The 17708-nt window shown below is 33.3% G+C and overlaps 2 protein-coding genes across 2 annotated transcripts; one reads left to right on the top strand and one right to left on the bottom strand.

The window, feature by feature from the left end:
- Positions 1-4505: 4505 nt before the first annotated feature.
- Positions 4506-5449, top strand: LOC129299677 (CASP-like protein 4B1). The gene is made up of 3 exons (XM_054938143.1): positions 4506-4894; positions 4990-5125; positions 5230-5449. The coding sequence occupies exons 1-3, from the start codon at positions 4623-4625 to the stop codon at positions 5434-5436; spliced, it is 615 nt and encodes a 204-aa protein (XP_054794118.1). The 5' UTR covers positions 4506-4622; the 3' UTR covers positions 5437-5449.
- A 6694-nt stretch (positions 5450-12143) lies between these two features.
- LOC129299678 (F-box/LRR-repeat protein 3-like) lies at positions 12144-17224 on the bottom strand. Its single transcript, XM_054938144.1, has 8 exons — positions 16356-17224; positions 15774-15899; positions 15311-15415; positions 14838-15231; positions 14638-14767; positions 13708-14002; positions 13365-13616; positions 12144-12722 (listed from the first exon to the last, which is right to left on the bottom strand). The coding sequence occupies exons 1-8, from the start codon at positions 16992-16994 to the stop codon at positions 12663-12665; spliced, it is 2001 nt and encodes a 666-aa protein (XP_054794119.1). The 5' UTR covers positions 16995-17224; the 3' UTR covers positions 12144-12662.
- Between the last annotated feature and the right edge of the window lie 484 nt (positions 17225-17708).

The raw sequence follows: 17708 nt of genomic DNA, 5'->3' as shown, positions 1-17708 counted from the left end.
AATTAAGTTTATTAGGTTTAAATAAATTATTACCTCTTATAAAAAAAGGAAAAAAAAAAGAAACAAAGTTAGGTACTTGACTATTGAGACTAATTTCCTAGCCCCAAGGACAATTTTAGTCTTATTCAATTCTAATCTAAACTTGAACTAAATCAAATTATATGAGTTGTTTAATCTAATTTTTTTTTATGAAAAATATCAAACTTTGAGCTAGGCCAAAGTTCTGCCTTATCCGTTATTTGTGCAGCTTTAGACTGAATGGTTTCCCTAGCTTGGTATAAATCCTAAATGAGAAACTAGAATATTAATCATATGAAGTCACGAACCAAAAATTTCTTAGCCTCTATACTGACTGTGAATTCTCGGACTGGGACACAATCCAAGCCAGGAAGCATACCCTACATCGCAATGCAAGCAAGCAAATTAAATTCATAAAATGCAAGGATACAAAAACACTCCCTTATAGAGTTATAGTTGGGAAATCGAAAAGGCCAATTTTTTTTTTTTTTTAAAAGCATTAGAAAAGAGGGGAGAGAGAAGACAAAGGAGGAACCCAGGAAATTAAAGAGCAGCGCAAAGAGAAGCTAGCAAGCTAGCATGCATGGATCTCAGCAGATCAAATAAACAAGGAAGAATGATAGGGGGATTCTAAAAAAATTAATTAATTTAAATTAGATTTTAAATATTAAATTTTAAGAATATGTAATTTAATTTTTTAATTTTACAACTTTATTATCATAAATTTATAATTTATATTTTAAATTTTAATAAAAATATATTATTATTTTATTCTTCAATCATGTTAAAATTTAAAAATAAATTATAAATTTATCATAATATAATTATAAAATTAAAAAAATTTATAAATTTTTAAAATTTAATATTTAAAATTTAACTTAAATTAATTAGGATTTCTTTATCTTTCTCTCAATAAACAAAGGGAAGGGTCTCCCTCTGCCACATGCATCTCCTCCTCCTCTTCTGCAATTAATCTGCAAATTCTGACATGAACAGAGCGATTGCCGATCTGTGATACAAAGGAAACTTCCACTATTTATATATTTTCATTCTTAATTCTTACTTCTTGTTGCCTTCTCTCCCAAACAAAATAAAAAAAATGACAATAATTTTTTTAAAATATATAAATAATAATTTGATACTTTAAAATATTATAATTCTTTTAAATTTTTAAAAATTTTTTTATCATTAATAAATTTATATAAATTATGACAGAAAAATCTTTAAAAACTTTAAATATCATTATATATTTTTAAAAAATCATTATCATTTTTCCAACAAAATAATATCATTTTCATTACAGGGCATCCGACAAGAGCCTGCACCGCTAATTAATTACATCAACAGGTTTGTTTTCTTTTCCCCCCGTTACCCATGCACACACAACTTCTATTGGATTGATTTACTCATTTGACTCTTCACCATCAATGGGTCCACTGCTTGTTCATGTTCACACGCGCACGAAATTTGGTAGACCTTGATTTCATAAAAGTATTAATTAATTTAGGCCTGGGCTTAAATTTGATGACTGCACGCTAGAAAAACCCTTGCAGCTAGGTTGGGAAAAAAAAAAAAAAGATTGGGTGTCCAAATTTAAGATTCTTAACTGGGAATTTTATGTACGTAGAAATAACAATAATAAACAATTGTGAGACGTCCATCGTGGTATGCCAGCAAATTAAATAAAAGGCTCATTTAAGTAAATATCAAGCCACAAGGATCAAATCTAAGTAATTAAATATTCATCTTAGTCCAGAAAGTTTATATTAAATTATATTAATTATGTGATCGCTTACAAGGTCAGTGGCCTAATGTCATGAGTATTGGCCAAATAGAGCTTTGAGGCTTTGAAGCTGTTTTGTTTTTATTTTAATGAAATATCCAATATTGCTCTATGCAAACATTGAAGCGACCCAAGTTACACTACTCAATTTGCCACGAAGAGTTGCTTTTGAGCTAAGATATTAATTTCAGGGACTTTTACTTCAGGACAAAATAACAAACCACTTCTGCGCGCTTTGGCTCGGCTAATTGATCACAATAAGATGAGTTTTTCTTTTTAATTGAGTTTGCATTATACAATATATTAAGAAACTATTTTTTGAAAAATTAACTTATTATTTACATAATTCAAATGTGACAACCTTTTCCTCAAACTCAAATGTAACCACTGGCCTGGCTGTTCATTTCGCTTAATTTGTTTAGATTTTAACTTTTTTTTTTTTAACAGATCACAGGTGGATTTGTTGGAAGGGGGGGTTTCTGGGAAAGAGAAATATTTTAATTGACTAAAGTATACTTTTATGCTTTAACTTCATACAAAATTTTAATTTAGTTTTTTAATTTTATAAACTATATTTTCAATAATTTAACCCTAACACTGTTAATTTTTAAAATTTATTTTTTATGTCAATCATTATTATGTTAAAAAATGTACTTAATATTTTAATATTTAAAAATTTAATGTAATTTTGTGTGTGTAAAACTAATAGAGTTAAAAGTTAAATGATTAAAAGATATTTTTAATTTTAAGGTTAAGATCCAATTCTATCCCAGTATTTATTTTTTAGAGCATTAGGCATTCTATACTCTTAAGTGGGGTAATTTTATTCCTAAATTATTTTTTTAGAAGCAAAAAACCCCTCCATTAATGAACCATTAACTCTATTGTTATATGCTTACGTGACATGTGTGTGAAGTCCACCAATGACATGTAAGACTATGACCGTATCCTTTATAGCCAATTTGCCTTTGGACTCTTTTTTTGAAAGCATTGAGCATCCTAACGTTGAGTATTGAGTACCTTGAAGTCTTATTAAAATGAAATTTAATAAATTTATTAAAATATTAAATATTTTTTATATTTAATAATTTAAATATTATTATTTTAAATATTCATTCAAAATTTATAAATTACTTTTTAAATTTTAACAACTCAAACAAGCATTTTATAAATTTATAGATAATTTCTTATTTTTTATATATTAATATTCAATCCTCTTTTCAAAATAAAGCTCAAATCATTACACTTTTTGTACGTGTCGAAACTTATTTATATTTTTAATATTGATTAAATTCCTTAGTTTTTTTGATCAACTCACAATCTTCTTTTAAAAATATTGTACTACCTAAATTTAATGTTATCTGTACGTTAGATTTTTAAGAGTAAAATAAAAAATATAACAATTAGGATTAATAAATATGTTTATTTAAAATATATCGCTTTTCCATCAATGTACCACACAAAAAGTTACTTAATAAGAAAAAAATGGAGAGAGAAGAAAAAATTCCTTCATTAATTTGAAAGTTCATTCTCTTCATTTTTAATGCAAAATTATAAAATATTAAAATATTAAATTAGGTGGTGTAATATTTTAAATAATAATATTTAAATTATTAAATATTAAAATACCTAAATTTTCACAATATTTTTTAAATTTATTTTAACAAGATTTTAGAGTACTCAGCATTCCTAAAAAAAAACTTTAAGGTGCTTAACGCTCCTGAAAAAAGAGTTAAGAGACAAATTAATATCAAAAGATATGATCAAACTCTTACATATCACTATGCATGAGCACACGCATATGTCACATTAGCATATAATGGCAGAATTAATAGTTTATTAACCAAGAGGATTTTTTGTTTCTGAAAAAATAATTCAATAGTAAAATTATCCCTCTTAAAAGTATAGGATGGTTAATGTTCTTAAAAAATAAGTATAGGAGTAAAATTGAATCTTAATTCTTAATTTTAAAACTACACAATTGCAGCCAATCCATCAATGACACATCATTTCAAAAAGCACGCTCCCTTGCATTACCTCGTGACATGAAACCTCATTAACCTTCATCAACAAGACCTGATTTTTGAGATCATCAATATAACGATATTTAAACTATTTAAATTTTAATTTAAATGATTCAGATATAAAGTATTATTATATATTATATTTATTAAAATAAAAATTTAAAAATTTAAAAATAATTTTAATAAATTTTTTATTTTTGATAAGATTTAAATTTTATTTGGAGGGTTTAATTTAATATTAAAATTTTTATAATTGATGTATATTAATTATATTTATTAATTATCTCAATGTATTCTACATAGTCCAGATTAACATCTAATTAAATATGAATTGTAATTTGTGCATGATATATCTGAATAATCAATATATAGTAATTATAAAAATTTTAATATTAAATTGAATTTTTTAAATTAAATTTAAATCAGATTAAAAATAAAAAATTTATTAAAATCATTTTTTAATTTTATTTTAATAAATATAATGTAAAAATATATAATAATATTTTAAATTTAAACTATTCAAATTTAAATTTAAATTGTTCGATCGGTATGGTTTAGATCTCATCACAGACCATAAGTACCGAAGCCAGGTCCCCGCCAACGATTTGCCCACACTCGGTCACCTTAAATATCGTCGCAAAGAAACAGAGAAGCACCCAAACTTGCACCACCATTTTCTTTTTCCTACGCCAGAACTCCTCTTCTTATCCATTTTCCTTTTCCTTGAGCTCTAGCGGAACTCGAATACTACGAGTTCGTTCGAAGAGAGTGAGCATCCAAGAAAACCAGACAGAGATATGTCGAGCGTCGTCGGCGAGTCTTCAGAAGCAAAGACCCAACTTGAGTCTCAGCAGGCCGCAGCAAATGAGGCCGTGACAGCGGCTGGAGGGGTTGGAGTTTATGACATACTGCGGCGAGAAAACGGGGAGGATTTGTTGAAGAGAAGCTTATTGGGTTTGAGGGCAATGGCTCTGCTGTTCTCCTGTATTGGTCTCATGTTGATAATCGTCATGGCGGCCAGCAATAGTGAAGGCGATGGGTCTGGTTTCAATGAATTCGAAGAATACAGGTAGATTTCTGTGACTTTCTACGTACCGGGTTCTTGATTAAGATTCAAGCCAAGGGTTTGTTGAGCTTGATGAATGTGGAAATTTGTGATAATAGGTACATGCTTGCTGTGACGATTATATCCACAGTGTACACAATTGGTCAAGTGTATCGTCAAGTTCAGGAACTTTGTAACGGGAAAGACCTTCTTCAGCCAAAGACGATGTCGTTGATTGACTTTCTTGGAGATGAGGTTTGGCATTCCTTCTTCCTCAATCGACCTGCTACAAATAAAAGAAGTTTGGGTTGATAAAGTCTCTGAATATGTAATGTGATCAAAATGATTGGTGATTTCAGATAATGGCATATCTACTGTTATCAGCAGCATCTTCAGGGATGCCACGGACAAAGGGATTGAGGAAGTATGGAGGATACGATGATAATGTCAATATGTTTTTCGACTCTTCAGCTGCAGCCATTAGCATGTCAATTATGGCCTTCGTTTGCTTAGCACTTTCAGCTCTCCTTTCTGTCTTCAAACTATATGTCCACTCACATACCTAATTACACCTGATCATCTCCCACACTGATACATATTATGATAGTAAGCTTTAATTTCCCTTTCACTCAATGATCTTGTTTCATATTATTGAGAATATGTGATGTATCTTTCTTACTTGTCTTTTTGGTCTTGTTTTGTCGTTTACTCTGGATAACTATTTCAGTCTTTTCGTTCAGATTGTGTATTCTATAAATACAGTACAAACATTTTGTCAGTTAATACAAAAGTGTATCATTCAAAATACCAAATAGTCGCATTAGGTCCTTTGTATGGATCTGTAGATCCATTGATTTCAACATGACATCAGAGCATCAGGTCGTGAAGTGGGCCAGAAGAAATGTTGCCTGTGATACTTGCATGAAATTACCTGTATCAAGGACCAAGATTGATATTCAAGATATGGTTCAAAGAAGACAAATTCCTGGACCCATCAATTAAAAGGTCAAGTTAGGAGAAAACATAATATTTAATTCCTGCATTTTAATTTACATGCGTTTTAAAATTGATCCCTCTACTTTTATTTCATTGTTACAAAAGCCTAATTATTGTTTTCTATCAGCAAAATTAGTCTCTCCAATGTTGAAGCAGCATTAACGGTCACATTTGCTGACAATTGACATACACTAACCGTGTTAATTAGGATGCTGAGATGTTAAAATAGTGATGAGGTGGCATGTTGATTCAGAAAATTGGAGGTTGGGGGGAGAAAATAGAGCTTTGAACCATCTACAGAAAAAAATAAATAAATAAATAAAAGGAAAGCTTAGGGCAAAATCTTGAAGGAAAAAGGTTCAGAATTGCAAAATGCTGGTGAATGGTAAAATCCATTTTCTTCTTCAATTTGGTTCATAAAGTGCAAGAAGAAAAGATAGAGCAAAAGAGCAGCGAAGGTTGAAGAAGAAATGTCTCCACTTACGATGAAAGCCATGTTTGTATATAATAAAAGCATAAAGAAGACAATACTACTAGAAGCAACAATTTTTATCCCCTGTTACAAGCATCTGGTTCTATATGGTACAAACAGTGATTTCTCCCTTTTATTATCTTTGATTAATAGATTAAAGGAAGGTACCACCGAAACCCATGCCAGAGGAAGCCAGGTAAGGTCTTCTTTATTAATCTCCACTTAACTCTACAACAACAACAATAAGCCTTTATCCCACTAGGTGGCATCGACTATATGAATTGTAAAACGTCATTGTGCTCTATCGTTTACCAAGCTTTTAAAAATATTATTAATTAAGAGATCGTGTTTAACAACTTTCAATAGTATTTTCTTAGGCCTTTATTTACCCCTCCTAACAGAGCTTAAAGTTATATGTTTCACTCTTCTCATTGGCGTCTCTCGCGGTCTTTTTTATACATGCCCAAATCATCTTGAATGATTTTCTACTATTTTTTCCTCAATAGGTGCTACTCTCACTTTTTCGCATACGTGCTCATTTCAAATTTTATCTTTACGTGTATATTCACACATCCATCGTAATATTCTCATATCTGTTATTCCAACTTTATGCTTTTGCTATCCTATTAAAGTCCAACATTCATTACTATATAACATAGACGGTCTGATAACAATATGATAAAACTTTCTTTTAAGTTTATTAGGCACCTTACAATCACAAATAACTCCTTTAGCTTTTTTTCAATTAAACCACCCTGCTTGAATTCTATGTGAAATATCCTCATTGATTTCGCCATTATTTTGAATAATGGCTCTCAAATATCTAAACTTTTCTACTTGAGGTATAATTTGATTTCCTAATTTTACTTTCAAATTACTATCAACTAATTTCTTACCAAATTTACAATATAAATATTCCGTCTTATTCCTACTCAGATGGAAACTTTTCAACTCCAATGTTCTTGTCCATAACTCAAGTTTACAATTAATCTCTTCTTTTGTCTTTGTTATAAAAACTATATCATCCACGAAAAGCATACATTTGAGAATTTTTTCTTGAATATGTTCTGTCAAAACATTTAAAACTAAGTTAAACAGATAAGGACTCAAAGATAATCCTTAATTTAGTTCAATCTTTATAGAAAAGTCCTTTATTTAACCACTAGACATTCTTATGCTAGTTTTTACCCCCTCATATATATCTTATATAACTTTAATATAAGCAATCCGTACTTCCTTCTTTTTCAAGGCTTTTCAAAGTACTTCTCTTGGTACACGGTCATAAGCTTTTTTCAAATTAATAAAAACCATGTGTAAATCTTTATCTTTACAAAGATACTTTTTCATTAATTCTCTTAGTAAATAAATTGCTTCTATAGTCAATCTACCTGGCATAAAACCAAACTAATTCTCAGAAATACTTGTCTCCAATCTCAACCTATGCTCAATTACTTTCTCCCACAATTTTATTGTATGGCTCATGAGTTTAATCCCTTTATAGTTAGTACAATTTTGAATATCCCCTTTATTTTTATAAATAGAAATTAATGTAGTTCTCCTCCAATCGTCAAGCATTTTCTTGGATTATAAAATCACATTAAATAACTTAGTTAACCATCCAACCTCTTCTTCACCAAAACATTTTCACACTTTAATAGATATATAATTAGGTCTGTTGGCTTTACCATTTGTCAATTTCATAAGAGCTTCCTTTACAGTCTTATCACGTATTATTCGATAGAATGACAAATTTTGTTCTCCTTCATGAGTTACTAAATCATTCGAGTTATTAGACAAATTCTTTTCATCATTGAAAAGTTTCAAAAAGTAAGTCTTTCATCAATTTTTAATTTCATCATCTATAACTAAAATTCTTCTCTCTTCATCCTTTATATACCTTACCTATTCTAAATCTCTTAATTTTCTTTTCCTACTCTTAGCAATCTTATAAATTTTTCGTTCTCCTTCCTTTATCTCAAGGCTCTTATAAAATTCTTTAAAAGCTTTAGAACGAGTTTCACTCACAGCTTTCTTAGTTTCTTTCTTAGCCATACGATACCTTTCCTAATTTTTCTCATTGTTACACAAATGTATGGCTTTAAAACAATTCTTCTTATGTTTGATTTTGTCCTGTACACTATTATTTCACCACCAAGACTCCTTATCTCTCGAACCAAAACCTTTTAATTCTCCCAAAACTATTTTGCAACCTCCCTTATCTTTTTAGCCATATCATCCCATAAGATGTTAGCATTTCCCTAAAATTCTCAAATTCCTTTGTCCAAAAAATTTTTCTTGAAAATATCTTGCTTCTCACATTTTAATTACCACCACCTAATTCTTGGTGCTATTATTGTCAATGTTTTTTAATTTTACTCACAATACACACATCAAGGATAAGGACCCTATGTTGTGTCATTACAGCATCCTCGGGAATCACCTTGCAATTTTTACAGAGTCTTCTATCCGTATTCCTAACCAAAAGAAAATCAATCTGTGACCTTGAGGCTCCATTTTTGTAAGTGATGAGATGCTTATTTCTCTTCTTGAAATAAGTGTTGGCAATTTTAAAATCATACACCAACGAGAAATCAAAAAGAGTTTGTCCTTCATTGTTTAGCTCTCCAAAACCAGAACCGCCATGCACCCTCGCATACTGAATAGCCTCCCTCTCGACATGCCCATTAAAGTCTCCTCCAATAAAAATCTTTTTACTCTGTGGTATGTGTTGAATCAACCCCTCTAAGTCCTTCTAAAATAATTCCTTAAGACTGGCTTTTATCCCGACTTAAGGTGTATAAGCGCTAACAATATTAACAGTCTCACGCCCAACTATCATTTTTAAGAAAATAATTTTGTTTCCAATTCTACTAACTTCTACAACGTTCTTCTTTCACTCCTTATCAATAATGATACCTACTCTGTTGTGAGTGCTTACTTTTTCTGTATACCAAAGCTTGAAACCTTAAATATTCTTAGCTTCTTCTCCATGCCATTTTGTTTCTTACAGGCATAGGATATTGATTTTTCTTTAAATCATAACCCCTACAATCTCTATAGATTTACAATTTAATATTTCAACATTTCAAATACCAAATCTAATCTTGCTCTTATAAACTAGCTTCTTTAGCCACACACGTCTAGAATGACATGGTAGTCCTTACTCATTTAATACTACATCCGGGCACCAATGCAGCAGCTCTAACTCACTTATCACTGTACTCGAATCATGCAGCGTATTACTTACAAGCAACGACCTAGCATTAGTATTATAACATCTATTGTCTATGTTCATAATAGATTCAATAAAATTTTACATTAGGTGTTGATGGCTTAACACAGCCCTCCGCCTTTACCCAAACTTGGAACTGGCTATAAACATAAGCGAAGTTAATCTCCACTTAACTCTAAAATTAAGATAATGAAGGAACTAATCCTAAAAGTATTATCAAGTTTGTTAGTTTTACAAAATGATATTTTAATTTTTAAACCTTTGAAAACATCTTAAATTTTTGAGAGATTAAAAGTTTACCCTTTAAACTCAAATGCTTCTAAGGCATCACAAGTCCAAAAGGTGTTCAAAATGATTAATCTACAATTAATCATACTTAACACCATTAATATAACCACTATAAGAAAATTTTAACTCCCCAACCCAACACTTAAAAATACCCCAAAGTCTTAATCTCTTGCATTTAAACATAAAAGCTTAACACAAATGCTTTCAAGGCCTCATAAGGCCAAAAGGTGTGTAGAATGATTAATCTATAATTAATCATACTTAACACAATTAATATAACAACTATAATAAAAATTTTAACTCCCTAACCCAACACTTAAAAATACCTCAAAGTCTCAATTTCTTGCATTTAAACATACCTATGAGTTTATTAACTCTCTTTAACTCAAATGAGTTTCATTAAATTTTTTAACTATCATGAATGGCTTCCAACCATCTCCAATCACTTCATTTAATGTCCGTTTTTGGACATTAATGCCACCCAACAACCTAAAATGTGAAATTCATAAACCTTATATTTAAATAATTTAAACAACTTTTATTAATTTCATTTAAGTTAATTAGTTCGAGCCCATAGCCCTATAAGTTTGAAAATCAACTTTCTACTACAAACCCTAACTCAAAAAGTCTCAAAAGAGAAGAAGGAAGGAAGAGAGGAGGTTATATAACTTACTTTTAATGTTTACAAGCTTTAAAATATTTTCAATGCCTTGAATCCTCAAGACCAAGTAGATCAAGAATCGAGCTCTTCATTTTCTCCCTTTTCCTCTTCTATTTTTTGAATTATCTCACACTTTGTCTTATTTAGAACACGAGCCACGCGCTGTGACACACATAATACACATTGCAACGGATGGCATAGAAAGAGACCTCCCTTCTTTCGAGTGATGTGTCATGGTGTAGGCCATATGTGCCGCGGCACATGGCACAACAATGGATATTTTGATTTTTTTTTTTCTTTCAAAGTTTAACTTCGCTCTAGACTCAATCCTATAATTGCAACCACAATCCAATAGGTTTATTAGCCTTCTCTAACCATCTTCTCACCCAATTTTACTTAAATTTACTTAATTATCCCCGAATAGTTTAATTAAATTAGGGAGTTAAATTTTGGAATTTTGCCATATTTGATGTATTTTTGTTTTTTGTCGTTTTGATTTTATATTGTCGTTTACTCTATATAAGCATTTTGGCCTTTTTGTTCAGGTTGTGTATTCTATAAATGGTTGTGTACAAACCTTTTCTTAGTTAATGGAAAGGTGTATTATTCAAAATACCAAAGAGTTGCATTCAGGTCATTTGTATATATTGTTTTACCCATTAAGTTAATTATACTCGTCACCTCAATTTCTATATATAATGTATGAAGATATTGCTCCCAATATGTGTGTGTCCTAACAAACACATTCTCGTTGTCTTCCATTTTTTAACATTAATAATTATTTGTCATTTCAAAAACTTACAGTTGTTTTGTGTAAATTTTTCTCCGAGAGGAAATCATTCTCCAAATAGAAATGGATAAAAAAACGCGAGAAGGAAGAGTGAGAACCCCAAAGACTCCTCTAGCTACGTATTCTCAGCGGTTTGCATAATTAATCCCACGATATAGTGAGACCGTACGTTAACAATGAAACCCACCTCTAATGGGAGTTTGCCGAAAACATGACCAAGGATGAAGACGCACAGGGTACAGGAGATGAAGATGAATATGAAGCGCAAGGAAACTAGAATATGTGAAACACTAGATAAAAATAAGAAGTATACATCATCCGTTGCAATATTGTCCCGTGGTGTCGTAGTTAGCACTCTGGACTTCGAATCCATCGACCTCAACTCGACTCCCGTGAGGACCTATGCATTTTCATTGCGTTAAGCCCCCTGCAGTTTTAAGCATTCATGATTCATCAAATGTGATGCAGTTTTCGGTCCTCATTATTTAAGCCCAACAAATAAACATCTGAACTAGAGGGGGGAAAAATACCAAAATAACCACCCTAGTTCTACTAAAACAAAAATGAACCCCCCCCAGCCACCCCAAAACTGCATCTATCCGCTAAAAAACAACAGCTTCCAACAGTTCATCTTCAGGCCAGACATGAACACCAGCCTACAATTCTAAACTAAGACTTGCAAGAGCATCTGCACGTTGATTTCCTTCTCTGGCAAGTTCCAATGTGAGACGCATATCTGCCAATCCCCATTATACTTGATTAAAAAAAAAAAAAAATCAAGACAAAATTACCCATTAACCAATTAATATATGGTATGGAAGTGGCAAAGATACATGATCGTTAAACATCTTCCTTCTTAATTCAAGGCCACCAAAGTCTCTACCGGGTTGTGGTTCTTAATAGAGGACATCAGACAACCGTTGTTATCAGCAGTAGAGGACATCAGACAACCGTTGTTATCCGCGCGCGCGCGCACAAGACAGAGCACATCCACACTCTCCCTCTGTATATATACATGTATTAATTAAAATTTAAAGGCCAGAAAAGATCCTCAAATTGTGAGACGCCGCTAAGGAAAGCAGGTTTAACCCTTTTTTTAAAAAAATGATAGATAAAAAAAAGTTGTACAAAACAAAACATTCACTGTTTGGAGGCCACCACAGGCTCTACGTGGCTGCTTCTAGAGCAGCAGGAGATCCGAGAGTCATGTACACAGTTTTGTTAACTCGAAGAGTGAGGATCAATTCTATTCCTCTGAGCACCAACTGTAGATAATCCATTTTGCAGAGAGATGGTAGAGATGATAGAAAAAAATCAGAATAAACAAATTATTTTTGTAGCCTTCTTCTCAACTTAAACGACTTCCATCAGATCCTCCAACTGTAATTTCCAACACTTGGGATCCATCTCAGCCTGCGAATGGCACGACAAAAATCATCAGAACAAAATCAAAATTCCTAATAACTAAATAACATTATGAAACCTATTTATAAAGGTTCTTCCGTATCGAAGTTTGGAGTGCACATCTTTGTCCAAGACTCCAAGTCTAACTGCCTTCCTAGGTGACACTAAGGATGCACTTCCTCTCCATTACTTTTGTACTATCCAAGGTTCTTTCCAGGTGCTTCCCCAAGAATAATAGAGATACACTCTCATGTTATCAACTAAGCTAACCCCTTTCATATTGTTTAACCTAACTGGATTTTGGCTCGTGTGTTGCACCAAGACTGAGCAGGTTGAAACCTGCACTGTTCATGACTTCTTATGAACAGTGTGGTTGCCACTAACTTTTATGCATGTATATTGAATTGATATTGATATTAATTTAATTGAACCTCAACCCCCACTCCTTGAGTTTGGTACTTCGGCTAAACAATTAAACATGTATGATAATCATGTATGCAAGTCTATTGTCATCAACCCAGCATCTCGTTAGTTACTGATTTTAAAATCACATTTGTTTAACCAAAATAAAAGCCAAGGTACTGACAAGTTCAACAGTACTGATTTTAAGTTTCACAACATCTTGAGAGAGGAACCAGGAAATTCATATACCTGAAACACTTTATTCCTCCACTCAAACAAACAGCCACGAGCTTCAACGTGTTTGATAAGAGGATCAGGGAGTGTTGATCTCAAGGAAACGTGGAGCTTCACTTTTCTTAGCCCTCCAAATGCCAACAAAGCAGCAGCAAGTCCTCTTGGAGTCACTCCCTGCAAGGTCAGAAGACTAAAAGTGTGTAGACAACTGATGCTAGCAAGTGACAATAGCCCTACATCTGTGACTGAACTGTATGACAAATTTATCTGCAAAGCAAAAGACATATCCTTAGAGTCTTGGAAGAAATTTTCTTGCATCTTCTATGTTAACAGAAATCCTGAGAATAAGAAAGAAAACCTGTTTTAGATTTTGGGACCAACAAGCAAGTGGAATCATCCCGCTATCATCAATCTTGTAGCACTTCTTTATGTCCAGACGACTTAGTTGCTTGCAATTTGGTGCAATAGCTGTTAAACCCTTAGATGTGACAAGAAGGCATCCACGGATTTCCAGTGTTTTCAACTCTAAGCATTTTGACAGGGAGATTAAGGAACCATCAGTGATGTCAGTACAATAAGCAACATTAATCGTCTCAAGCCTAGGGCAACCACAAGCAATTGCTGAAATGCCTAAATCTGTTATTCCCGTGGACCTGAACAAGCAAAATATAATCATTAATGAGTACTGACTAAGAATTATATACAATATTGTTGAAAACAGAAATGAAATCCTACCATAGTTTTTTTTTTTTTTTTTTTCAAAGTAGCGCATACTTTTAAGGAAGGAACAGAACAAAGATACTCTAACATAGCTTGGGCAAGTACTAAATAACCTAAGCTTAAAACTTGCCGTAGACTTATTTAATCGACAAGCCAAACCAAAATTTTCTTACAGCCATTTTCTCATATCTGCTAATGCAAATCTAATTCCCATTATTAATTTCAACGCTCAAACTTAAAAACCTTAAGCAAATCTGTCTCCATACTATTTTATACAAAAGAATATTGCTTAACTTCAGGGATATTACATGATAAGTTACATAGTTTTTCTAAAATGCATTTTGTCGGGCATTGATTGCACTCTGTTGATGAGCCAAATATAAGCCTTCGTTACAAGCCTCAATCTTAAAGCATGCTGAGCCTGCTAACATTACCCAGCAAATCTGCCCCAATGTTTAGGCTGTAATTTCTCCAAATCAATCACTAAATACACCAAAATGCGAATAGACTTTTAATCATATGATGCGGCTAAGGAAATAGCAAAAGCTTACATAATTGAACCACAAACCTGTAGAGATCTAGCTCCTTTAACTTTGAGCAGGACTTACCAACATAGGCAAGTCCCTTGTCAGTTATGTTCAGGCAGATTCCTAATTTTAGACTGGAGAGTCTGGAACACCGAGAAATGGACCTGAGACCTGCAGAAGGAGAAGTAAGGCCGCTGATACAGTAGTTCGAAATCCCAATCAAGTTAGGCAAGAAGAAGACCTTCATCATCAATTTCATTATCCGTAAGGTCTAGCTCCTCAAGAGAATCGCATTGCTGTCCAATCACAACGAATGCTTTTCTTGGAACTAGGGTACATGATTCCATCCTGAGTGAAGTGAGATTTTTGCATGAGTTCACAATGCTAGCAATCGAAAGATGCGTTATCTTGCGGCAACATGTAATGTCAAGCTTCCTCAAATCCTTGTGTTTGGACACAAGAAATGAGAGAGCTTCGTCAGTCACTCCCAAACATTTTCTCAAACTCAGCTCTTTTAATGACATGCATGAACTTCCAATGGCCTTTAATCCAGCAGGAGTAACCAGGCAGCCATCTAATATGATTGATTGCAGCATGGGAAGTTTATTCAAGGCATCAGCAAGAGCAAGTGTCACCTAAATCATTAACTCTAAATAATTAGCTACAGATGAAATCTTTGAGTATTTAGCTATAGAAATGGAGGAGAAGACCTACAGAAGAACCATCTGATAAAGTAAGCTGCTCAATACATCCAGAACAGCTTGTTAGGGCAGAGAGACCTATGTGGCTTATGTTTTGACAACCTGAGACGTCAAGTTTCTGTGGATAGCAGCATTAGTGAATGCATCAGATAACCGAAGAGAGTTGTGAAAAATATTGAAACACATATTGATGCAATCATATCGGATGCTTCCAATAACAGTATTGAAGGTTCACCATTAATGTGAATCAAATTAAGCTTCCTTCATATATAGAATGAAATATATAGACAATCATTTCTTCCCCTTTTCACACCCAACCAAATCTCCAAAATTTGGGAATTTCACTGATAAAGTAAAGCTGAAATTGTTAAATTCTTGTCTAAATTAAAACAGGAAATGGCATCGCATTTCCGCTATTTTTGTCATTATTAGATAAATGATTAACTGAAATTGACCAGCCAACCATCCACATATACCTTTAATGTTGTGCACCCTTGTTTGAAGACATCAAGGCTGTCATCATCAACGCCAAAGCATCCTTCAAGGACCAAATCTTCAAGATATTGCAATTTAACAATTGATGACAGACATTTACCTGTGATCTGCACAACAAAAACAATAATAAGTATTATTATTTATCCCAACCAGGTCACTACTTAGAAATAAATAATACAATCAAAAACTCGGTCCAGTTAATTACAAGAGAACAGTTGATTATTTAGGTAAGGTATTGAACTGGTTATTAATGACGTTTGAAAACTCAACCAAGATCATGCATATTACTTGTTCTATGGGGTTCTTTACAAAGAAAAAATGTACTCATGCTTCTGAACTCGGGCACTCGGTATCACATTACCAACTCCTCCGATCAACAATCATTAGCTCCATTAGTGATACCAACATGCGTAACACCAAGGCCATTTAATACAACCCAGCTAAATATTCCAAAACACTCTCCCCTGAAAAGCTATCTCTTCATTTATTTAAGATAAAAACATATGAACATGTTGCTAATGCATATAGTCAAAGGGAAACTGGAGTGGAAGAAGAAAGCTTACAGGCAAATAAGAGAGATCCAAACTACGGAGTTCCTGGCACTTGACTGCGATCAAGTCCACCCCTAAATCACCCACACCCAAACACCACTTCAAGCAAATCAATTTCAATTTCCTACACCCAACTGCTATGCACCCAATTCCCATGTCCGTTATCAGCTTACATCTCGCCAACCACAGCTTCTCCAAATTCATCGCCTGAGCCACTGCAGACGCAGCTGCGTCTTTCAGCTCCGTCGCATTGGACAAGTCTAGCTCTACCAAATTCTTGCAATTGGTAGCCAAACTCAACAACCCATTAGCAGAGAAGAACCTGGACCGCGAGAGATCGATCCGTCGTAGCGTAGCACTGTAAGCGTTAGCTATGAAGTTGAGGGAACTATCAGACACTCGAGGGCACAGAGAGAGATCAGCATGGGACACAAACGGGTATCGGTTCAAGATCGAAGGAAGAAGTTCGGAGCGAAGAGGCCTGATGGCTCGGCGATGTTTGGCTTCGATTGCGTGGAAAGATTTGCAGACTAAAGAAAACGACTTCTTGTCGAGTGAATTCGAAGAAAGGTGGTCGAGAATGGTGAAGACGAGCTCCTCCGAGAGAGAATCAAATGGGTTATGGGTCTCCAGGGCTTCGTGCCTTTTCATGACTAATAGAAAGATTGAGAAGAAAATCTCCGTAAATGCGTCTCGTTTTCGGAGGAAAAAAAACTACGGAAGTTCAGACAGCAAAGGAGCTCGCGCAAGGACTGCACATGGAGGCGGTGGGGGCGAAATCAATATGGAATTGCATTCCTCCGGAGTAACCGTTAACGGAAGATACCAAATGATATCCTTCTCTGGTTTTGAGAAATTTTTAGAGGTGAGAGAGAGCGATTGAGGAGGGAGGAAGATCTGAGGTCCTAAAAGACGAAAAGGCCATTCTCTTGTCGACATATTAGTCATCGCGTTTTGCGGCTAGAATTTTGAAAAGACAAATGTATCCCGCCCACAGTCCGGCGGTCGTTAACATCAAGCCTCCGAGTAATTTCTTATTTGCTTTAAAAATCGATTAATTAATCATCCTGCTTCGAAGGGGCTCCTAGAATATGACGCTTTTGATGCCTTCTATTTGAATGTATCAAACGGCTTTACAAGATTTTCTAAGCCATGGGCGTTTGAGCATCAATTTCTATTGAATTAACGTTTCATGTATTATGAATTTTTCAAAACAATGAAATGGATGCAATAATAATCAATTGTAATATCAAAATAAAACATACACTGAGGTATAAAATCTATAGCTGTAAACTGAGCTTAACTATTATCTAATTTGTTATATATTAACAAATCATGATTTAAATTCTGCGTTTGATTGTACTA

The sequence above is a fragment of the Prosopis cineraria genome, unplaced genomic scaffold (assembly GCF_029017545.1).
Source record: "Prosopis cineraria cultivar Desert tree isolate PC_DT_omini unplaced genomic scaffold, ASM2901754v1 PC1256, whole genome shotgun sequence".
NCBI classification, from domain to species: Eukaryota; Viridiplantae; Streptophyta; class Magnoliopsida; order Fabales; family Fabaceae; genus Prosopis; species Prosopis cineraria.
Note: the sequence above shows the minus strand (reverse complement) of the source record. Positions and strands in the feature narration are given on the sequence as shown.